Source organism: Coffea arabica, chromosome 4c (assembly GCF_036785885.1).
Source record: "Coffea arabica cultivar ET-39 chromosome 4c, Coffea Arabica ET-39 HiFi, whole genome shotgun sequence".
Lineage (NCBI taxonomy): Eukaryota > Viridiplantae > Streptophyta > Magnoliopsida > Gentianales > Rubiaceae > Coffea > Coffea arabica.
This window is the reverse complement of record NC_092316.1, coordinates 16,531,347-16,557,103: the sequence shown is the minus strand read 5'-3', so window position 1 is coordinate 16,557,103 and position 25,757 is coordinate 16,531,347. Positions and strand designations below refer to the sequence as shown.

At 34.1% G+C, this 25,757-nt stretch overlaps 1 protein-coding gene across 1 annotated transcript; it reads left to right on the top strand.

Annotated features, from left to right (window-relative positions):
* Positions 1-7,575: 7,575 nt before the first annotated feature.
* Positions 7,576-8,382, top strand: LOC113739059 (uncharacterized). The gene is made up of 2 exons (XM_027266305.1): positions 7,576-7,818; positions 7,915-8,382. The coding sequence occupies exons 1-2, from the start codon at positions 7,576-7,578 to the stop codon at positions 8,380-8,382; spliced, it is 711 nt and encodes a 236-aa protein (XP_027122106.1).
* The last annotated feature ends 17,375 nt before the right edge of the window (positions 8,383-25,757 follow it).

The following is a 25,757-nucleotide window of genomic DNA, read 5'->3' as shown; positions in this document are numbered from 1 at the left end:
ACAAATGCTATGAATGTGGACAGCCTGGACACTACACAAACGAATGCTCCCTGAAGAAAAAGAAAGATGGGAAAGCTGATCGAAAGCTAAGGTTTAACAACTTTTAGATTACATGGAATGAATGTAACTCCGAAGGCGAAGTTGAAGAAGAGGAAGAATCAGTTCAAATGACCTTTATGGCTATTGGAGATAATGAGGTAACTTCCATACACTCTCAATCTGAAAGTGATGATGAAGATGATAATGATCTTGAATCTTTTGTTGAAAAATTGCATAATGCCTTGAAGAAATCTTATGATAAAAACAAACAGTTAAAACAGAAAATTATTTTTCTCATTCAAGAAAATACAAGTCTTTTTCAACAAAATAAACAACTAAAAACTGACAATGAGTGCCTTGTAAGAGTCGGATTTGATGTTCAAAATGAACTTGACAGAATGACAAGTCTTTGTAAAATACTAAAGGAAAGACATGGTGATTTGAAGAAAAGGATGGACAATTTGGATGAGATCTTAAAAGTTAGAAAACACGATTATCTCAAAAAGAACATGTCAACCACATTTCTTACTGCTCATGAAAGAACATTAGCACACAACAAAAATACACATGGTTTCACAACATATAGAAGGAGTGGATTGAGATTTATCAAATCATTACATGTTAAAAACTTTTCCATTATGTGTAGTTTTTGTTATCAAAAAAGACATTTGAATGGAGATTGTTATGTGAAAAGAAATCTGAACAAAGGAATGAGATGCATGTGGTTAGTTAGACACAATGCTAACTATTGTGGACCAAAAAATTCTAACAAGCAGGAGATATTGATAAGATTGATGAGATTCTTGTTCATAATCCTTTTCTGTAATTTTTTTTGAAGTTTCTGATGCTTAGAACTGAGTTATTTCTTGATATTTTTGAATATTACTGAATTTATATGATGTCAAAAAGGGAGAAAAAAGAATAATTCTGATCTAATGATGATTTATTTTATTAAACTCTCTGTGATATGTTGGTATGTTGGTGATTGCTGATTTTTGGTATCATTTCTCTGTTTTTGTTTGTAATGTTGGATTCCCTGTTATTGTTGTTGGATTGCGGTATGAGATTTTTATTCTCACCTTATGATGACAAAAAGGGGGAGATATGGATGCTATGTATAAGGGGGAGTTATTCTGAATTCATAAGTTTAGATGCATTGTGTGAGGGAGAGTTTATGCTTATATGCTCAATTTTTTTTCTTTCTTTCATCTATTGTTTTGTCATCATCAAAAAGGGGGAGAATGTTGACCTTGGTCCCTAACTTTTGATGATTACAAAACAAATGGATGTTGCTAACATCTCCTCAAAGGCTTTTTCAGTAATGAAATCAATCAGGTTCAAAGATTAATCACATTTGAAAAAGACAGAATATGCTGAACCTGTCGGACGCTCAAGAAGACAGTACCGGACGTCCGATAATCATTGCACAACTTTGGACGCATGTTTCGAACGTCTGATAGGATCCTTCGAAGTCGACAAAACTATCGGACGCTGAATATGTCTCTACCAGACGTCCGATAGAAACAAGATAATTTCTCAAATCTCTTTGTTTGCTGTCGGACGCACAAAAAACTTGCACCGGACGTCCGAAAGAATTAAAAAAAAATCTCTTAAACTCACTGCCTGCTGTCGGACGCATAAAACAAGGCTATCGGACGTCCGACACTCCAACGTCTAACTGACTCTTCAGCTACTTTCTATCCGTTGGAAGCATTAATGAGGCACTTTCTTGATCCTATATAAATCGTGGTTGGTCAGATATTTCAAACAATTTTGGCACACTGAAGATACAAAAGATCTAGAGAGATTTTAGTGAGAAAATACTCTTCAAAAAAGATTTGTAGTCTTAATGGTGTGAAGTTCTTTGTAAGCTTTTCATTTGTGAGTGAATATTTCATGAGTGTAGCTCTGTGAGAGTTGTCCTGAGGGATAGTAAAACGTCATGACTTGACCGAGTGGAGTTCGGGGCAAGGAGGAGGTGAACCTTTCTTTGTACACAAGAGTGATTGTAATTCATCAACTTGAAGTAGCTTGTTTCAATTAATCTACAAGCTCAAGAGGAGTTGGGTAGTTAATTGGTTTGCAATCCTTTCCTTTTTATTTACTTATTGTTACGCTTATGATCTTTGCATTGTTTATTTCTTTCACTTGGTTGTCTTCGATCCTTACAGATATGTTATCCACCAATGTTGATGCTTTTAGGGCTGCTTTGAAGGATTATGTAATCCAGAAATGTTTTCCCATAGTAAGACTGAAAATGAAAAGAAAAGGTGTACTGCTAAGTGTGCTGTTGAAGGCTATCCATGGAGAATTAATGTTTCTCCTGTTGGTGGAACAACTGCTTTTCAAATTAAGTCTTACATACCTCAGCACACTTGTGTTATGAACAATAGGAATGCAGAGGCTACATCTGATTGGATTGCTAAGAAACTGGTTCTATTTCTTTGGATATTATATCAATACTATATTACAACTTCTTTCATTCCCAAATTTTTCCAACCCTAATACCCTGCCGCCACACATCTCTTATTCTCTCTCACTCTCTTTTCTCTTTTGCTCTGCCTCTGCCACCTTCAGTCCGCCGTTAAACGGGCAACTTCCAAGACAAAATCCCTCAATCTCTCTCTTTCTCAACAAAGTAAGCCATTTCTGGATTTGGATTTTAACAAAACTTTTAGTACCACTGCTTCTAATTCATCATATTTTGTTTTGTGGATCAATCTTTAATTCCGAACTGATTTGAGGTTGTTGTATTTGTGACTTTGATCGTGGCAAATTCTCAATAGCTTTCCAGTGGTTGTGCTTGTGCAGTCGTTGCAGCCTCCAGGGAGTGGGCGGGTTATATAAGAATGAGGAAAGGTGAAATCTTTGATTCCTTTCGCCGTGAATTTTTTTTCCAATTGGCCATATTCAACTTCCCCGCGCCGTGGGAAGGTGTTCTCCCCTTGCGGCCTTGCCCGTGTGTCTTTTTGAGTCCCTGGTTTTCAATTTGGTGCTAATTATCATTCCATTATTAAGTCTAGCTTTTTGCAAATGATCGTAAAGATGTCCCAGGGAATTTTTACGAATATCTTTCTCCATTTTACCTCTTTATTTTTAACATTAAAGAGTTTTATTTCTATGCTTAATTAGAGCTCAAGTCAAGAGCTATAACTTTTGGAAGTATGAATTCTTTTTGAAAACTCACTTGCCGATTCTACAGAAACATTTATGTCAATATATGATCATAATCGAAATCTTTAAAAGAGGTAAGAAGTATCTAGAGAAAATAAACTGTGCTATTCACAAGGTTATAACTTATAATAGCAATAAGGTGTTTCTGTCAAAGATTTTAAAATTAACATTTTGGATAACTATTTTTAACATTGCCGGACGAGACTTCTTGATAATATTTTTCCAAGAATTTACGACTGAGTTGACTAAATAATGAAAAAACACAGTGCATACTAATTCTAAGAGGGCTTATCTATATTAATCAGCTGCCCCCATAGTCGTCTTTCAATGCCTACCTTGTTAACATCCACCAGTAAGATGAAAAAGCCTTTAAACTTGTACCATGTTTATCTAATAAATTCTGTTATTCACTAATTGCAGGATGTCATCTTTGCCAAGTAATCCAACAGGACCAAGTAGCACAGCTGATGAGAATGAGGTTGCCATTTTGGATTTGAAATAGATGGATGTGAAGGAAGATGATTCATGTAAGAAACCTAGAGAAAAGAAATTAACATCTAAAGTGTGGTTTGATATGGATAGAGTTAGGACTGCTACTGGTATTGTTGCCATATGTAAGCATTACAAAAAAAAAAAAAAAGGCAGGGAATAGCTCATGTGGGACAAGCCATTTGAAAAAACACATAGATAATTGCATTGCTAGAAGACATAGGAGTGGAGGGCAGCAAGTACTTCAACTGGCTAAAAATGCTTTGGATGATAAAGTTAAAGTTCAAACTTTCAAGTTTGATCGAGAGAGAAGTAGAATGGATTTGGCTAGAGCTATAATAAAACACAACTATTCTTTTAACATAGTTGAGCATGAGTACTTTGAGATTTTTCTGAATAATTTGGAGCTAAATTTTAAGCTGGTTTCTCGAAATACAGCTAGGGCAGATGTTATTAGTGTTTATAAAGAAGAAAAGGAAAAATTGTATAAGTATTTGGATGATTTTGATGGTAAGATAAGTCTCACTACTGATATTTGGATATCAAATCACCGAAATTTTGCCTATGCCTGTTTGACAGCTCATTATGTCAATGAACATTGAGAATTGAAAAAGAAAATTCTTTCTTTTAAATCTGTTCCATATCCTCATGATGGTGAAACATTATTTAGATTTATTACTAATATCATCTTGGAATAGAACATTGGCCCTGTTTGGAAGTTTGGTTTTTTACCAAGTTTGTATAAAACTAGTTTTTTAACAAATTTTGCTACAAGAACCACAAAAAACTTATCAAAGTTTTTAACCTAACACACTTCAAAAATACACAAAAAACTTTCCCTTCAACTTTTCTTCTTTTTCCTCCCCCACCCAACCCACCACACCCTCCGGCGCCGGCGACAACCTCCACTACCACTTCCGGCGCCGATCACTATTCCGGCCACCAGTTTCGGCGATCCTTTTTTTTTCTCTCCCCTCCCCCTCCCCCGCCACCCTCCCCTTCCCCCTTTGCTCGATCTGGTCGTTGAAGCTCTTTTTTTTTTTTCCTTTCTCCCTCTCCCTCCCTTCTTCCCCTCTGCCTCCCCCGCCACCCTCCCCTTCCCCCTTTTGACCGATCTGGTCGCGCGACCAGATTGCAAAGGGGGAGAGGGAGGGGATCGCAGCTAGGGGAGGTTGAAGGGGGAGGGGGAGGGTGGCTGGGGAAGGAAGGGGAAAGGAAGGGCCGGCGGGGGAAGAAAGGGTTGGCGGGGAAGGGAGAGGGAGGGGTGGTGGGAGAGGGAGGGGAGAAGACAAAAAAAAAAAGAGGGTGGCGGGGTAAGGGAAAGGGGAAGGGGAGAGGGGGAGGGATAAGAGGGATGGCGGGGGAGGGAGAGGGGAAGAGAAAAAAAGCAAAAAAAAAAAATTGATTCTCACCTGTTGGTTGCTGCCATGGAGGTACCAGGAAAGGGATCAGGGGAGGGGAGGGGGAGGGAGAAGAGGAAGAAAGGGAGGAAGGAAAAGAAAAAAGAAAAAAGAAAATGAAAGAAAGAAAATGGAAAGGAAAAAAAAATTCATCTTACAAACACCCAAATTTTTACAAAAATTTTTCTACAACTTTTACAGTGATCTACAGTAAAATTTTATACAAACACCCAAAAAACTCACCTTCCAAACAGGCCCATTGATAAGAAACTGACCTCTATTGTTGTTGACAATGCATCTTCAAATGATTTAATGGTTAAATATATGAAATCATGGCTACTGGATAAGTCATTGCTCAATTTAGGAGGTGATCTTTTTCATGTTCAATGTAGTGCACATATTCTTAATTTGATTATGCAAGATGGGTTAGCTATTGTTGGAAAATTGCTTCATAAGATTCGAGAGACCTTAAAGTACTTGAAAAAGTCTGCTTCTTCTTATTAAAAGTTTGAGAATGCAATAAATCAATGCAAGCTGAAAAATAAAAAAAAGAGTAGGTATGGATATTCACAATAGATGGAATTCTACATTCTTGATGCTTGAGACTGCTTTGCCTTTGAAGGAAGCTTTTTGTCATTTAGAACAAATGGACAGAAATTACAAGCTCAATGCTTCAGAAAATGATTGGAAAGTGGCTAGTGTTGTTCATGGTTGTTTGAAAAAATTTTATGCAGCCACATGTCATTTTAGCGGTTCTAATTTTTCCACAGAAAATATTTTCTTTCCCGATATATGTAATCTTCGTCTTAAGATGAAGCAATGGGAAGTTAGTGAACATGATTTTATTCGAAAAGTGACTATTTCAATGAAAGTAAAATTTGAGAAATATTGGGAAGAATGTTCTTTGGTGCTGGCTATTGCTGTGGTGCTTGATCCTAGATTTTAGTTGGTTTTAGTAGAGTATTATTACAATGCTCTTTATGGAGAAGGTAGTGAAAGATATGTGGATAGAGTTCATACTGCTATTGCTTATTTGTTTGTTGAATATGGAGGTGAACTTGCTCCTTTTTTGAGTTATGTTGGAGATAATATAGGAGAAGGGACTTCTAGTTCTAATAACAAAACTATAGATGTACAAGATGATGATGATAAGTTGTTTGATTTTGACAAATGGTATCAGCAATTATGTTCTTCTACTATTCTTATTAGCCAAAAATCTGAATTGCAATCATACTTGGACGAGTCTATATTTCCAAGAAAATATGATTTTGACATCCTAGGTTGGTGGAAGGCAAACAGTCCAAAATTTCATATTCTTAATAAAATGGCTCGTGATATTCTTGCAATTCCAGCTACTATTGTGGCAGCAGAATCAGCATTTAGCATTGGCGGAAGGGTAATTGATGAAACTTGTGCTTTTTTGCTTCCTGATGTGGTCGAAGCTTTGATAACAACTGGAGATTGGTTACCTTTGAAAAAGAAAAGAAGTAAGTCCTTCATGTTTATGTTTCTTTTGTTGTTTGTTCTTTTTAAATCCATATTACAAGTTTGTTTGGTTGAGTTACTCTAGTAAGACTAATCTACTTTCTTTCTCTTTGTTTTCTTAGAGCTATTTGGAGATGATTTGGGTAATTCTTCTAAAGTTCTCAAGTTAGGGTGATGTATTTGAGTATGGCCAATTTGATTTCTTTTCTTATTTGATTTTTTTTGTATTAGTTAGTAATTAGTTTACAAATATATTTTATTCTTATTTTATTGCAGAAAATTGTGAAACTTGAGAGTCATGATAACTATTGTAATCTACAAGGCAGTAGGACTTCATTTGTTGGTTGATGTATTTGATATTTAATGTTTGATTGGACTTTTTAGAAATTATAATTTGTTGGATGTCATATTGGCTTTGTTGCTAATATATGAATTTGTAGTTTGTAGATTGATTTGTGGTTGGCTTTAGAATGGCTATTGTGAGTGGTTTGTGATTTAGATTTGTAATTTGTGATTGATTTTGAATAACTTTGTAATTTCGTTCTGATGTTGTAGCAAAAACAAGTTTTTTGATGGGTCTTTTTCTAGGTAGGCCCCACCCGGATCCGGGACCCGTCGGGTGCGGTTCTGGGAGAAAGATTAGGAGACCCGCTAGGTATTTGTGCCGGATCTGAAACTAATACAGTATGATGGGTCCGGGTCCGGATTTATTAATTTCCTCCCGAACCCGGCCTGTTGACAGGCCTAGCTGAGACTGTATCAAAATATGGTGTGCATCCTAGCAAGACGCAGATTTGGAGGGCAAAGACAAGGGCACTGGAAGAGATATAGGGTACACACTATGAGTCATATGCAAAATTGCCCAAGTATCCTGAGATTTTAAGGAAAAGTAACCATTATGCATCTGCAAAATTCAATTTTGATAGGCAAAATCACTTGGTGAAACCAAGATTTCTGACAATTTTTATTAGTTTCAAAGCACAAAAAGATGGATTTCTCAGATATTGCAAGCTATTGTTGGTTTGATGGTTGCCACCTCAAAGAACCATATGGAGGAATGTTGCTTAGTGCTGTGGCTTTGGATGGGAATAACAGCATATTCCCTCTTGCAATTGTTTTGGTTGAATGTGAAAACAAAGAGACTTGTTCATGGTTCTTTCATTTCTTTGAAGATTACTTTGGTCCATTTGATAACCAATTGCCTCTAATATTTATGAGTGATAGACAAAAGGTATATTTTGTTCTACTTACAAATGTCCTATTTCTACTTTCATATAACTTAACTGCCAATCTTCTGTTTGTTCTAATTAAATTATGTTAAATGTAGGGTCTTAACTTAGCATATGAAGAACTGATGCCATACGCTGATGCAAGATACTACTGTAGGCACATTCAGAGCAACTTTAAACTGTCCTTTTCAGGGTTGCTGCTTAATAATTACTTCTGGCAAGCAGCTAAGAGCTTTGATGCAACTGGCCATAAAGAGGCAATGGAGAAAATTAAAGAGATAAACATTGAAGTTTGGAAATACTTGACAAAGATACCACTAACAACTTGGGCAAGACACTCATTTTCTTCTGCTATAAAATGTGATTATGTGACGAATAACTTTATCAAATCTTTTAATGCATGGGTTGGTGATCTGAGGGGGTTGCCTATTCTTACATTGCTTGAAGGTTTAATGAGAAAATTCATGAAGAAACTATACAAAAGATTTCATAAGAGCTGTACCTACACAAGTGTTGTGCCACCTAAGATTGTGGAGAAATTGGAAGAAATTGCCACTCAATCTTGAAAGTGTGAGCTTTCTATGGCTAGTGAGACACTATTTGAAGTAAAGGAATTTGGCAAGTCCTACATAGCCAATATTCAGGAGAGAACTTGTGAATGTGGAGCATTTCAAATTTCAGGAATCCCATGCAAGCATGCTGCTTTAGGAATTATATACAGAAGAGAGAATCTTGAGAAATATTGTGATCCAATGTTTACAATTGAGGTGTACCAGAGGACATATTCTGGAATGAAAAATCCAATTTCTGATGAGAGAAACTAGCTTGATATGCCTGAGGTGACCCCTGCTACACTATTACCACTCCCATTAAGAAGAACACTAGGTAGACCAAAGAAGAATAGGAGGAGAGAAGCTGATGAGGATGCTTCTTTAGCTCAAATAGGAAGGTCCAAAACTTTTAGGTGCTCATTGTACCAATCTTATGGGCATAATAAGAGAACTTGTAAAAGAGTTCCAGTGAAAGCAAAGAAGAGAAGCAATGCTTCTAGCAATTAGGTTATGCACATTGCCTATATAACCTTTGTTCATTATTTGCTTTGGTTAATGTGACATTCTAACTGATTTAATGATATCAGATTCGTCAAAGAAGAGGGAAACTAGGTAAAGGATTGACTAATACAGGGTTATTTGGGGCTATACTTTGGGTACTACAATAGTTGTTGGATTCAAAATTTATTATGCCATTCACTATCAACTGTTACACTTTATATTTGAATGCAGGATCATGTTTCTGGAAATGTACTTGTTGTTTTCTCAAGTTAAGGTAGCAATCCTAATTGTCCAAATCAGGTATGTCTTACATTCATGTCCTTGTAAGTTGTATGCTGCTGTTAATTTATGGAGATACCTAAATGTTGGATACAATCAAGGGAAACACAAATTCTATATCTGCTGGAGCTCAATTAGGTTCTGGAACTCCATCTGCTACGGCTAATGTACAAAATCAATTCCAAGCTAGCCCAAGTGAAACAAAGAAGGTATAACTTTGTTCATTTCAATTTCATTTGACAGCCACATATATCTTTATATGCATATACACGTCTCTGGTATGATAAGAGAACTTTATAATTCATTTTTATTAGAAAGGAAGGCCAGCAAAGGCTAGAACCACAAGGACAAGAAACACTATTGAGAAAAGGACTAGTGGTACCCCCATTCATTCACATATGCCTTTTGGAGAAAATGCCCTTGTGGAAAGCAACAATGGAGCCTCTCAAACATCCAGAACTGTCACCATAGAAGTTGATGCAACTACTAACTCTGCCAATGTTAGTAGCTCCTTTAGCATGTGGTTTTAATGGTTGATCACTACATATCTAATTAGTAATTTATATAGTATTTTACTAAGCATGTAATCAGTGATAGTGGTTTGAATCTTTTGTACATCAAATCTCATGATGGAACTGATACCATATAGTCATCTAGTCACCTAAGCTTAGCACTCCTCACCATCCGGACAACTAGTCTGAGATGGTGTTTTTGTGTCCAATGAATTGCTTGGCAAACTTAAATCTGTAACTGAAGGTAAGGTGATACAGTTGCAACATTTACAATCCTAACCATCTGCAAAGCCTATTAAGATGTTTTTTTTCCCTTGGATTGCTCATTACAGGTATTCAATCAACTTGAGTGTATGGCCTTGTTATTTATCATATTTAAGACTTGTTTTAGTTTATTTTGTTTATAGTGCTTTTTACCACTTGCATATACAATTGTATAAGTGGCTCTGGAATTTTTTTGTTTTGAAGCATGGTAGATAAACTCCTATTAAATATTGTAGATGAATTTAAATCCACCATATCTTGACCTCGTGGTTCTACCACTATATAATTACCAAAGCTCAAGTTTTGGTGGTACATTCTTACAATTTTATCCAATTTTTCTTCCTTTTTATTGCCATTTTTCTTGCCCAAAAATTTTAACTCATTTTCTTGTAGGGTCAATGGGGCTAAACTTGGAATATAATTGTTTGACAAGACTGATTCATCATTTTTAAATTTACTTTTTATGACATGGACTTTATTTGTTAGCAAATATGTCAATCAAGGGATGGGTAGTATAATTTTTAATATTAGAAGGTATTTATGTGTAATTGTCAGAAACCTTGAGGGAGGTTTCTGAAATTATCCCAAAATGAAAACAAACCCAATCCCATAACTCAAAACCCTAGTTAAACAACAACAACAAATATGGTGTCTCATCATTACCTATTGTTTTATTCCTATTATTTTATTTTCTGCTCTCATTAAAAACCAATCCAAATTCCATTTCACATCCCATAAGTCTCTACCTTTATTTTCATCTTTCAAAGTTCTACCTAACTTCTATCATAGAATAATAACATTCTTTTTTAACTAAGGAGAATTGGCTATTAGATTTTGCTATACACACATATGCATATACATATATACATACATGTATATATGAATGTATGTATATGTGTGTGTGCATTTTCTATTTTAATCTAGGGGAGTTTGGGTCTTATTTGGTGCTTTCAAACAATAATATCAAGACTAATTTCCTTATCATGCGTCAAAAGTTATTAGATGTTTTCTCATTAGTCAAAAAAAAGTTAACCAAAATGCAAAAAAATACGAAATGTTATATTATGAAGTTGACAATCAAATCATAAAAATCTATAGTATCTAAAGATACTATATTTTGGGATGATTTGCACGTGAAAAACTTCAGTATCTTTTAATACAATATTTTGGGGTGATAAAATCACGTGCAAAGTACGTGAGGTGTTAGTTTTCTAAAATCTAAACGGGAATAGAACAATGGATACATATTGGTGGCTGCCTAAAAGGGGGATTGTAGTCCTTTGGTCGATGCTTGAGAGCTTGTGTGCTTGTTGGGATTGATGGCAAAAGCCTAACTAAACTCATTGTATAGCAATGCATTTTGGATTGGATCAAGATATTACAGGTTTAGCTCCTTGTTCAATTGAAACCTTAAGGTTGCTACAAGTGTGGAATAATTTTGCAAGCACCTATTACACTACTGCCGATGGACCGAAGACTTCTTCAACGTCTCAAATTCAAGGCAAGTATTCATGACCAGTTGTGGCAATTGGAAATTCAAGAAGTGTAAAACCCCGTAGGCAACTAGTAGGAAGGATCATTAACACTGGAGATTTAGATTCTAAAGGACATGCACATAAGTCCAGAGATGACAATTTGATCCTATTCCATGAGTCATAACCATCCATGGAAGTGGAGGCCACAGTAATTGCACTTTCAAATTTAGGTCAGAAATATTGGCAAACAGGCAAGCTTGCATAGGAGCAGGAAGAAAGATTTTTGTTTGTTTTCTATTGTTTTATATTTTTGTCCCTATTATTCTCATTGTGATGAGATAGACAGTACTAAAGTTACATGTTAAATACAATATATTACTTTTGCACTTGTGAAGAATCAATAGATTTTGTTAGCTAATTATCAATTAAGTATTGTCTGTATGAACTTTATAATGAGTTCAAGAATTGTAATCAATTTACCAAAAGATAAAACTGCAAAAGCCTACTATTTATAACCACCATTTTAACTGTTTAATTTGAAATTCAGCATGTTGCAATACTGAATGACTAAATAAAGTGAATAATCTTTATTAGGTTTTCTTCTTCCTTGAGTAAAGGTACTTGAAACGATTTAATTTGCATAATAAGGTTACAATAATCCAAGAAGTCAAGATAAATTGTCTGATGAGAATTACACAAATTAGAGGGTCCACTCACTAATTAGTTTGTGTGGAAAAGTTGTTTTGTAGTTGAGGAAATAGACATAAACTAGAATCTAGTGGATGACGAATTTCTAACTTTTTTATGGCTAAATTATTTTGTACATTTAAAGAATTTAGTAAGAATTAGAATGTGCAGCATTTGTGGTTAAATGTTTACTACTCAAAAAGAATGTAATTGGTAACAAATATTCTTGTGCTTTATAAATTCTCTGATATTTCATGTACATTATAGATATAAAGAATCAAAAACAATATATGTGATGATATATACCTGAGAGTTATATAAAATTTCTCATTATTTTTGGCTTGTATGCAAATGTAACGTCTACCAATCTAGCATATAATTATATCACTACTTTCGGAGGTCCGGCTTACATCCCATCCCATTTTTTTAATAATTAATAAAATCTTGAAATGGCATTTCTTCCCAATTTACAAGTTTTACCTTTATACATATTTAATCACAGCACTCTACACAGCATTTTTGGTCTGAAAATGCTTCTATTAGCTTTGTTGCCAAACTTAGCCACAGTCTATATGTGAGGCCAGAATCTTCTACCAAGTAGTACAACCATAGAGAAGTTTTGGACTTAAAATCTAACCATTTCCTTTCTTATATAATTGAATAACTTGTTTGAACATGATCAAGCTCCAAGATGGGAATTAGGGTGCAATAATTGTGCAAGTAGCTATCTTTGTGAGCCTAAAAATGAGTTTAGAATTATATTCAATTTAGCAAAAGATACAACTACAATAGCCCCTTAATAACTACTATTTCAACTTCAAATTTCAAATTCAGAAAGTTGAACTATTGAATGACTAGCTAAGGTACTAAGCAAAGGATCTTCATGTGAGTAACATATTTGAATAGCTCTAGAAAACAATAACAACAATTTAGTTTGTATATTAAGGCCAAAATAGTAAAAAAAGAGTCGAGATTAATTGTCCAACAAGAATTACATAAATTATAGGATATACATAAAATAATAAAGTAAATGTCCACTTATAAATCATTTGTTTGAAGAAAGTTGTTTTATTGTTGAGAAAATGTATACATGTTAGAATCTAGTGGATGACAGAGTTCATCCTTTTCATATTCAAATTTAACAAACTAATAAGAATTAGACTCTAAAAAGTTCTTTTAAGTATTCACCATCCAAAAAAATGTAGCTAGTGAAATATGTTAATAGTTCATAAAAATGCCTTATGTTTTTCCTATACAAATGTAACGGCTTACATACATCATAGGTGATGAAATAGATTTGAAAGTCATATAAAATTCTCTGTATTTATGGCCATTTTATAAATATAATGTCAAACTATCTACCACTAAAAAAAAAAGTCATGCCACTGTGGGCATCACTTTCAGTCTATATACAAAAAAAAAATGTAACATTACTCTATAGTCAACCCAGGGATGGAACAGTAGAAACCTCTCTATGAACAACATAGTCCTAAGATACTTTTTTTTTTTTCTAAATTCTTATTTATCAGGGAAGGCGTGTGATTTAAGAAATAGGGAGAGAGGAAAAGAGATTTGAATCCGAGATCTCTATGTCCTATAGCTGTAACATACTTAAATCTCAACAACTTCCTTCAGTGAATTTCTACAATGGCAAAGGTTTTTACTTGATGAGCATATGGAAAAACCGGATAAAGAGATGGTGTCTCCAATAGCTTGTTTTCCATTTGTAAGCACACGTAACAACTTCTCAAACTGCTTGATCATTGAAATAAGTACTCACAATGATAGGCAAATATCATTCACACCAAGAAAAGCATACTTCAAATGTTCAGGTAAAAGTTTAAGCTCAAGAACCGAAACTTATTCAAAAGATGTCGGGGGAAGAATTTTACTTCTACTAGTATTCTCATACAAGTTACGTCTACGATATGATACTTAAGCATCCAAAAGCTTATCATCTTGGTAGAGTTCCTGATTCTCAAAATCATCAAAACCTGGAAAAATCAAGCAAGCCTCAAGAGGATCGGCTAATAAGTTAAATGGGTTAGTCCCTTGAGTAACATTATCCATAGCATCCATTCTATAAAAATGATTACAAAAAGCAAGAAACTTTTCAAGTTGAGACAATTTAAACTCAATTTCCTCCCCAGCCACTTGAAATTTTAAGCTAATATTGCTTCACATCTATGATGGCACCTATAGTAGTTAAGAAAGGTCTGTCAAGGATAATAGACATATTTAAAAGAATAAGATTTACAAATATAATGAAAATTTTCACTCTTTAATGAGCACATTCTCAAGAATACCTAAAGAATATTTTAACAAACCTACCAACTACCTGCAAAGTAATAGAAATAGGTATCAAGTCATGCATACTCAATTTACATGACACAGAGAGAGAAATTGAAAAAAAACACTTGCACCTAGGTACATAAAACTTTAGAAAAATGCAAATTACCAATGGTATAAGGTATTGAAAAGCTACTAGATCCCTAAGTTTACAAGATAGTTTATTTTGAATTATGGTACTACACTCATTAATTAATGCAATAGTTTCAAATTTCCCTATCTTATACTTCTTAGACATGATTTCTTTCAAGAATTAAGTATAAGATGGAATTTGAGTAATAGTTTCATAAAATGGAATGTTGATATGCAACTATTTAAAAATTTATATGAATTTATCAAACTCACTATCCCTTCTAGCATGTTTGAATCTTGGAGGAAAAGAAACATAGGCAACATTCATATGCACATTATCAATATTCAAATTAGATTGCATATTTGCATCATCCATATCTACAACACTGAAATACTTCTCAAACCCTTCCATACTCTCAGGACACTCCTGGTCTTGTTTTTCCTTCTCACTCTTCTCTATCTTCACTTGCACTAGCTCAACTAATTACTTACCACGTCTAAGGGTATATCTTTCATGTGCTCTTTAGGATTGATCTCAGTTTTACTAGGTAAGTCCCAATGATTCCTAGGGTTATTTGAGTTAGCTATTTGACTAATTTACATTTCCATGCTACTATTCATATTCATGAGTTGGTCCATTATACTCTCTTCCTGTTCAAATCTCTTCTTAATCTTCTCCAACTTGTCCATGGTATGACAGCTAACTTTTCTAAAATAATTTTCCAAACATATTTAGCATCGAATAGGGCAAGCTTATTTTAGAAACTTGTTTGATATTTCCTTTTATTTTTTCTATTATATTGTTAAGTTTCCTTTCCAGAGTTATGATGGTTTTCAACTTTTTTTGGATGAATTGATTGGATTATTGGTGTTATTCTTTAAGCAAGTTATTTTATACTTTTATAATACTTATTTATAATTAATTGGCAATTTATTGTGAACTATTTAAGGTATTAGATTATGAACAAAAATTGTAATTCAATACTACTTGATAAAAAGCATATGCATAGGTTGTAGACTCATGAAAGTAGAGATATATTTTTGTGGTTTTAAACAATTGCTTCATATAACTTATTGAACTTGTAGAAATTATACATCATCAAAGTAGATATTGTGCTATATAGATATGGTGAGTATACTAGCAAAAGCACCTATTATATACACTAGGAAGTTACGAAACCATATGCGCTTCTTATTCTCATTTTTGGTTTCTTTTATTAAAATTTTTAGTGCAGTTTTAATTCCTTGCAATTGTCATTAGTTTAAATAATAGGATAGTTTGATAAACGTTTGTACTTGATTAATCTTTTCTATGGGATTGTCGCTTAAATCATCCCTATGCTTGTGTACGATCTATATACTTGTAAAACAGAAAATAGAGTTGAATAAACTACACAATAGATAGAAAACTTCTTCTCTTTTTACAAATGATAATAGAATATAAAGTAATTATAAAAGGAAAAATATTTTTGAAATTGATGTAAAGCAAAACATTATTTCATTAAGTATCACAAAAATAATACTTGCAATGTGCAATGTGCGTGTTCTAATATTAGTGGAATTAAATGAGTGCACTTGAGATGCATGCTAGTTAGATGTTGCAATAATTATATTTAAGTAGAAATTTTTATATTTTTTGGTTATTAATAATTATTATTGAAAATTTACCTATTAGTTTCAATAGATATAATGTGAGGACCCGGATTTTTATTTCTTTTATATTTATTTATTTATTTTATTGGTTTATCTAATTATTTAATTATTTATTCATTTTCTGCAATTAATTTATTTCATCCATTTTAATTGTATTTACATGGTACATTGCCCTAAATTATATTTTAGCACATTTGTCTTTAAAGTCAATTTTTCTTCTGCTCGATTAGTGAGAATTAGTGAAAGTATGTTTTTCGAGATAATATTCGATTTTAGAGTATAGTGGTCTTGGAGAATTAAGAGTGATCAATTGTGGATTAAGAAAAGTTAATTGAAAAATTAGAGGTGAGTGAGTTGAATTAAACTCAATTAGAAGCACTAATGGCCCACTGTTCATTTGTTGACTTTTTGCACCAAGATAGCTTTATGTCACATCAACTTTCTCATCAAATCACATCACACAAAAAGCTACCAAACCCTTTCTTTTCTCTTCCCTTTTTGGCCGGCCACCCCTCTTCATATTTGGACAAAAATTGCATCTTCATCTTCTTCCATTTTGCTCCCAAAAACTCACTCCAAACTTGCTCATCTTCTTGGTTCATCACTCAAGCTTAAAAGGGGACTCGGAGGAGGAGATAATCTTGGTGGTTTAGAGCTTAAAATCTTGTGATTTTGTCTTCTACACTTGGAGGAAAGGTAACTCTCCAAAACCCTCATTTTTCCTTCCAACTTATGGTTAGTTTAGTTAGCTTTAACTAAGTTAAGCTTGGGTTGTTGATGGGTTCATTGAACCCATAGTTATTAAACCCGGCCCGGCCTGACGGTTCAACCGGTCAACCCGGTGAACCAGCCATGAAACTGGGCCGGGTTCTTAATAAGATCGTTTCTGCATTGGACCCGTTGACTTTTCAACGGACTGGCAGTTGAACCGGTTCAATCGACAACTTGGTTGAACCGGTCGATTTTATAAGAAACCCGGTCTACGGAAAAATTTTGTAAACATTGCTAGAATGGAGATTCGAACGCATGACCTTATGCAAAGAAGTAGAATATCATTACTGCTAGACCAGCCAACCATTTGTTGCTTGTTTTGTTCTTATACTATATATTAGAGTCTTATTCTTAATTTATTTCTCCAAAACAAAATTTATTTGAAATCTTTTAATAATATTTTCATTATTCCCTGAACTCTATAAATTATGAAATTGAGTTAAAAATAACATATTACACAAATAATTTTAAAGGCAAATATGATTCTTAATAAACTTTTGCACTTAAAATTCATAAATAAACTAGATAATTACACTTAAATAAAATTTTATACTTGAAATTTGGTGGATTACTAATTAAATTTAGGTTGTTAATTCTTATAAAAATTAATGAATCTATAATAAATTAAACTAACTGAATATTTATTATGGCATAAAAAATTATAAAATATAATATTTAAATATATGTAGTGACCCACCGGTTGGACCACTCACCCACCGGTTGAACCAGTAACCCGTTGACCCATCTCTTTCACCGGGTTCTCCTCGGACCGGGTTTAATAACTATGATTGAACCTTGACTTTAGGTAGATGCCTTGAGGTGGCTTCTTAGGTAGCAGCCTTGAGGAATTATTGTCTGTTTAGTTGTTGTTTTGGTGATTTATGGCTTGGTTTTGGTTGTGAAAGTTGAACAGAAAAGTTGAAAAGAAAATGGAGCAAGCTGTCCAAAATTTTGCTGGTTTATTTCCTTCATTTTAATTTTGAATTTTGTGGTTATTTTGATGCCAAAATGCTTGTTATATGTTGGTGTTTATGTGTGTAAATTATCTCCCAAAAACCATTTCATTTGGTTGAGTAAAAGTTGGGTTAAAGTGAGAAAGCAAATGAAACTAGACTCCAAGAACTTTCTAACGGTATAAAATGCACCTGCTAGTTCATCTTCTATGAGTTGTTGTGAACCGGCAAAGTTGACTGATTTTCCTCACTGTTTCAATCCGAGAAATAAGCACAGCTGTAGTTTGTAACTTATTTTCACTCATCTTACAAAACGAATTTTAAGACAATTTCTTCTAGTGAATTTTAGCATTTTGAATGTAGTTTTCAACGTCATAAACCACGCTAATTTTTGATTGGTGTAGCCTTAGTTATGACCTGATTTCGAAACAGTGTCGAGTGTCCCAAAGCTGGAAATTCGTGAACCAGGTTTCAAAAATCAGCTTGCATAAAACTGTGGTATTTTGTTACAATAAAGTCCAAATTGAGTTCTGTTTATTGCGTTTGAAACTAGACTTGGAGTTCTTTCAGTGGTATAAATTTCATGGGCTGATTCTATTTCTATAAATGTTTCCAAAGTTCCAAAGTTCACTGAAAATGCAAGACTGTTTTGCTCTATTCTTACTAAAACAGTGAGTTGGAGCTAAGATTTGACTAATTTTAGATTTGAATCTGGGAAAAGTGTCTTCTAGAGAATCTTAGTTCATCGAGTCTATTTTCTAACGGTATAAGATTTGCCAATTTTAGACTTATGGAACTCAAGTTATGATTTTTCAAAAATAGTTGCCAAAACTGAATTTTTCCTTGTGAAGTAACAAAACTCCAAAGTCACTTGGAAACATTTTCTAGGTTACAAGCATAACTTTCTTCGTTATTTGCACTTCATTTCATACTCGAGAAATGGATTCCAACCCCTGATCTTATGCCCTTGATTTTCATGAAATTGAACCATAAAATGGAGCGTTTTATCTAGAGTAACTCTTGAGGAGTTACACTAGTTTTATATTCGAACACGGAATTTTTAACTTCAATCTTTACTATGAAAAATGAGTAATGTTTTGACGGATTTTAACTCCATAATATTAGAAAACGTGAACGCTTCTTTATATTCTAAAACTTGGGCATATGATTAGAAGTTTTGAGAGATAAAAACCATCTTCCCTTTTCTCTATTTTTGTGCCAAAAAGTTAAAGTATGGTACTTTCTTTTGGAATTGAGATTTCTTGCCATGATTTATCTCAAAAGCGACTTTTGAATTCTCCTTGTGTATTATTTCATTGATTAAGAGAGAAAGTCTCTTTTAACCCAATTTGAACTTGTGGTTTTGAGTGTGGGTAGCAAGAGGATACTTTTCTTATTAGCCTTGGTCGAGTACTTAGATAACAATAATTGTGCATTTTTCAGGTGATCATATGGACGCCGAGGAGCTTGTTTGATCTCTTGCTTTTGTTCTTACTTTGCTCTTGACTTTTGGTGAGTGTCAAGTGCATGTTCAATGTTACTATGATTGAAATGATAATTGTACATGTGCTATATGATACGTGAATTTGTCGAGGCGAGGGTGTACTTTACCGCCCTCGCCCTCTCTCTCTCTCTTGATCAAATGATACTTGTTACATGAATGTTTGTGACTTGCACTTGTACTCGAAATGTTTTAACTCGTGAGCATTGAGCGGTAGCATATACCACACCCTATTCGGGCGAGAGGTGCCTCTCATCCCGACTCAGTACTATGAACAATTCTAAATTGATTGGAGCATTGTATTGTCGACCAATTATGCTTGTGGGAACGCCCCAACTCATTGACTAACCTCGTAACTCGAGCTGGCAAGGGCTTAGTCGAGAAGCTTGGCGAACCTTGGGAAATGATATAACTTGATCTTTTAAGATCTCGCTTGGCATACTCGAATAGTATCGCCACTATGAATGTTTGGTTCCGGATCCGAGTGGGTGTTATGTTGGATGGATGAAGTAAGTGGAGTGCTACGGTCATGCTATTTCTTGAGTTGACGGAGAGTCAACCCCAAATGGCTTGAATCGGACGAGTCATGGAAATAGCTCCTGAGATGTGAGGACCAGAAAATTTTTTATTTTTTATCTTATATTACTGGCTTATTTAAATATTTATTCACCCGTTTTCTTCGAATAATTTATTTCAACCATTTTAAATTCATTTACATGGAACAACATCTTCCTCATATTTTTAAAACGTCCCGTTAGCAAATTTAATTTTTCTATAATTCGTTTAGTAAGAAATAGCGAATACGCGTTTTTCGAAACAATATTCGATCCGATAGTGCTATGATCTTGAAGATTTGAGGGCTTATGTTTTATTTCTTAAAATAGTCATTTTATAAGTTATTTGCCCTAGAGTTAGTTAATTATATTTTAGTTGCGTGAATTATCCTTAAATTTTGCCTTATCGCGTGCGAATTGAAAGTTCGCGTATTTCGCATCAAAACGACTAAATGAAGATTTAAGAAACTTATACTAGACTGCTAAGAGTGAATAATTACAGTATTAATGGAATTACATTTGAGGATTAGTGTACTAGTGCAACAAACAAGAGAGAAAAGTGGTAGTACGGGACACTATTCGCACACTATTTGTGGTTGACTTTTGCATAGCTTTTGACCACAAATTCTTAAAGCTTCCAAGAGAAGCTTCACAACATACAAAACCCTTCTCTTCCTCTCTCTCTTGGAGTCGGCTGAAACTAGAAGAAAAGAAGAGGAGAAAGCTCTACCTCACTTGCTCAATTCTTGCTTCCATTTCACTTCCAAATTTGCACCCAACTTCAAAACCACTTGGAGATTAACTTTAGCTTGGAGGAAGACATCATCTAGTGGAAAGTTCTTCGAGGTTTTGTAGTGAAAATTTCTGGTTTCTTCAAGGGTTAAGAGGTAACCATCAACTCTTGCAATCTCTCCATTTTTCTTCAAGAATCAAGCTTAGATTTCATGGGTTTGACAACCCAAAGCATGAAATAGGTAGAGGACTTGAGGAAACCCATTTTATCTTGTTTTAACTCTAGGCTAGCGGACTTGATGATACCTTTAGGTAGCTGCTTTGAGGTGTAATTAGTTAAATGTGGTTGTTTACGTGTTATTTGAGATGAATACGGTTAGAAAGTGAAGGAAAAATTAAAAGAAAGTTGGAAGTGCAAGCTGGCCGAAAATTTCTGGTCATGTTACTCTGTTTTATTTTTGAAATTTTTGATGTTTTTTAGCTGTGAAATTGGTTGAGATATGTTGTATATTATGTGTAAAAAGTTTCTTCCAAAAATCGTTGCATTTGGTTGAGCAAAACTTGAATTTTCGAAATTTAAAGGAATCTGGAAATGGTAATCTGGGCAGTCAAACAGTACCATTTTGCTTGAACATATCTCTTTGTACAAAAGTCAAAATTGAGTGCCATTAGTGGCATTCAAAACTAGACATCCGCAGCTTTCTAACGGTATAAGAATCACCCACTAGTTCATTTTGAGTCGTCCGTAGTGAGTCGGCAAAATTTACTGCCCTGTTATGCATATCTGTCCGAGAGGAAATGAGAAGTTGCAACTTGTGGCTTGAATTTGAACCACTTGTGAACTGATTTTGGAAATATTTTCTTCTGATGAATTGAAGAATTTTGAACCTAGATTCCAACGCCATCAACCATTCTTAATTTGAACTTGTATTGAGTGAGATGTGGTCTAATTTCTAAAGTATAACAAAGCTGGAAAACTGGAAGTTTTTCCTTTCTTGCTGACCGAATGGTCTAGTTTGTTCTGGGATGCTTTATTTCGAAAATTTTAATGACAATCGACCATCAAATGTTTATTAAAGGTTTCTAAGACCTTGGTTTCAAAATGGATCAAATTTGGACTGATTTCATTGTGCAAAATATTTGGAAAAGAAATAAAAGCAAGAAGGTAGATTAACCTTGAAACATTTCACGAATTTTGGTCATTTTGTCATCTGCTTTCCCAAGTAAGTTTTTGCATGAAATTTGATACAGGGGTAGTCCACATATAGAGGTCTAAGTGTACCAAATTTGGTGTTATTTCAACAACCTTTCGATATCTAAATGATGCTACAAAGGCAGTTTTTTTTTTTTTTAAATCTGGAAATTCACTGTTCTAGTAGTGAAATTTTACCGACTTTGAACTGCTATATCTTGATACTCAAGACTCCAAATTTAGTTTTGTTTGTCGTATTTGAAACCTTGTTTGGAACTCTTATTGTGCTACGAATTTCAAGGGTTGATTCATTTTCTGTGAATTACGTCGAATTTCCAAAGATGACAGCAAAACCAAGACTGGTTCAAACTTGTCCTATTGGAACTGAAATTTTGAGTTGAAAAATGAATACTTGCTGTTTAGAATCTTGAAAAAGTGTCTTCTAGGAACTTTTAATGCTTTAGATCTAGTTTCCAACGGTACAAATTTTTCCATTTTTGGACCTACCTAATGCAAGATCTAATTTTTCAAAATTTGACGCGCAAAACTGAAATTTTCTGACTTGATGAGAAGTGAGTTTTTGGAAACTTTTCTCTATCCTTTGATACTGATCGATCGTTTTAAACTCAATTTCCTGGAGGAAATCAGTTTCTTTTGTGTTAATAAATCCTCACTTTTGAATCTTGATTTTTGAGTGATTAAGGTTCTCTTTTGAGACATTGACTTAGTCTAAACAAGTGTACACTCTTTCTTGGTTAATACATTATTGTGAGTGAAAGTTACTTGTTATTTGTTCAGGCGCTCAAGGAGATCTTCAAGAGAATCTCGAAGCAGACGTCTAAGGCTTAATTGCTCACTCACTTACTTTTGTTTTGACTTGGTGAGTGTCAAGTGCATGAATTTTTGCTAAGTACTTGACTTACTTCTTTTATCCGTTATGTGAATTTGGAATTTTAGAGACGAGTGTGTACTTTATTACACTCGTTCTCTTTCAAATGAAATTATATTCGAATTTTGCTATGTGAATCCATATTTGACTTGTGCGAAATAATGTGAATGTGATTCGCATTTGTGATTAGTATATATGATTCGTATTTGTGATTCGTATTTGTAATCGTCGATTTGAATGCTGCTCATCGACTTATATTCGTATTCGTATTCGGGGGACACCCAAACTCGTTAGCTAATTTTGTGAATCGAGCCAGCGTGGGCTTGGTCAATAAGCTTAGCAAACCATGAGATATTCATAAAGCATGATCTATTAGAGAGATCTTGCTTGACATACTCGCGTACTATTGCCATGATATACTTGAGTAATATCAAAACCTCGATGAACGGGCCTGGTAAAGGGATGTAACGATGACGGGATTCGAAAAAAGTGGTGTATCTACGGATTTGATACTTATGTGGTTGACGGAGTATCAACATGGAATTTGATCAAGACGTTGACTCGACTACGTGGAATTTAGCTCCTGAGAGCTATAGTATATTTGAATTGTTTCTACCATAGTTATTAAACCCGGCCCGGAGAGGAATCGGTGAAAGAGGTGGGTCAATGGATTACTAATTCAACCAGTGGGTGAATGGTCCAACCGGTGGGTCACTATATATATTTAAATATAATGTTTTATAATTTTTGATATGGTTAAAACTATAATAAACTATGTTATAGTAAATACTCAGTTAGTCCAATTTATTATAGAATCATTAATTTTTATAAGAATTAACAAAACCTAAATTTAATTAGTAATCCACCAAATTTCAAGTATAAAATTTTATCTGAGTGTAATTATCTAGTTTATTTTTGAATTTTAAGCGCAAAAGGTTATTAAGAATAATATTTGTTTTTAAAATGAATTGTGTAATATGTTATTTTTTAAATCCATTTCATAATTTATAGAATTTAGAGAATAATAAAATTTTATAAAAAGATTCCAAACAAATATTGTTTTGAAGAAATAAAATAAGAATAAAAATCTAATATATAATATAGAAGGAGTGAATAAGTATCAAGTGAGCTGCTAGGCTAGTGGTGAATACGCATAGCTTTTATGTTTGAAATCTGAGGTTCGAATCAGCATTGGAGCATTTTCTGATTATTTATCCCAAAACCGGATTCTTTACAAATCGTCCGGTTCAACCGAGTTGACCGGTTGAACCGTCGGTCTGTTGAAAAGTCAACGGATTTGGTGCATAAACGATCCAATTACAAACCCAGTCCGGTTTCATGGCCGGTTCACTGGGTTGACCGGTTGAACCGCCGGTTGAACCGCTAGGCCGGGCCTGATTTAATAACTATGATTTCTACTTACTTTTCTTACTTGAAATGTTAATTACTCGAACTTTACAGTCTCACTTACTATATAATTGTTGTGGTTATTTGAACTATGTACTTGCATGTGTATTTCTTGGCCTCACAAGCATTCGCTCACCTCGTTAGTTTTGTTTTTCTTAACAGGAATTGAAATGGAAGGAATTATGGAGAAGTCTACTTGGTGGACGTTTGATTAGAATTTTGAATGTATTTGTCTAGACAACTTCTGGAGGTTGTATATTTTGGGAATGAGATGTACTTTTGGTATCTTGTGATGTAGGACTTGAATATTTATTAAGCAAGCAAACTTTCTTTATATTTTCGACTTTTAGTATTGATAGTTACCCTTAATTTTGAATTGAATTTGTATAGAGTCTTGGCGAGAGTTAGGCAAGCGTCCCGCCGATACCCTTTGATTCGCCTTAGGGAGAAGTGGAGGCGTCACATGAGAGCTCCTGTATCCTTCTGTGAGGACTCGCAAATTTTCTTATTTTAAATTCCTATTACAAGTTCATTTAAATATTTATTTGATCGTTTACTTTGAATATTTTATTCCAACATTTTTAGACCCAATTACAAGGAACCATGGCTTACATGTATTTTTAAAATGACTTGTTATCGAATTTAATTTATAAAAAATCGGTTAGTAAGAATAGTGAATGCACGTTTGGAGATAATAATCAATTCAAGTGTACAATGAGTTTGGAAATTGAAGACTTATACATTAGTCTTAAAATAGGTATTTTTATGATTAAGTACTCAAGTATTAGTTAGTTATACCATCGTTATAAGAATTTCTTAGTAATTTCACGTTATCGCGCACAAATTGGAAGTATGCGTTTTCGCGCGTGCAATTATTTAAGGGATATTAGACCCTTATTTTTAGACCATTAAGAGTGAATAATAATAGTATGAATGGAAGTGCATTAAAAGTTTAGGACACAAATGAAACAAACCCAAGAGGAAACGAGCACGAAACGCGCGCGCACGTGCATTATTTTTTTAGTGGGCTTGGAGTAATTTTGGGCCACAAATTTTAAGCTTCCATTAGAAGCCAACTACATCAGATTTCCCTCCCTCACACACCCTCAAACTGTCGAACCTCTTAAGGAAGAACAAGACCAGAATTTTCTCCACCCTCTCTCCTCAATCTCTTGCTTCATTTCTTCATCAAATCACTCCAAAATTTACACACAACTTGCAAATCACTTGGTGAACATCTTAAGCTAGGAGAAGAGTTGCATCTCCAAGGATTTCTTGAGCTTCAAAGGACCGAAATTTTCTGGACTTAACATCTAAGGAGGTATATGATCATCCACTCTTCAAATCTTAGTTTATGTAAGGTAGATTGCACTTGTGAGTCCATAGATTCATATGGGTAGTTTTATATTATTGGAAATCTTGTGGGTTCTATGAAATCCCACAATGGCTTTGATGATCTGATTTGATGAGATTGGATGTTAATTGTGTTGATTAAGTGTTAATTTAGTAGAGTTAAGTGTTAAAAGTGAAAAGGAAATCAAATGAGGGGTTGCATGTTGAGGTGCCGGTTCTGCCCTTGCTTTGCCACACCTGCTGGTG

Excerpts from the sequence above, each read along its gene's own strand:
- LOC113739059 (XM_027266305.1), top strand. The coding sequence starts at position 7,576 with ATGGATTTCTCAGATATTGCAAGCTATTGTTGGTTTGATGGTTGCCAC. Across the intron at positions 7,819-7,914 it reads TTATGAGTGATAGACAAAAG|GGTCTTAACTTAGCATATGA; the intron begins GTATATTTTGTT and ends TGTTAAATGTAG.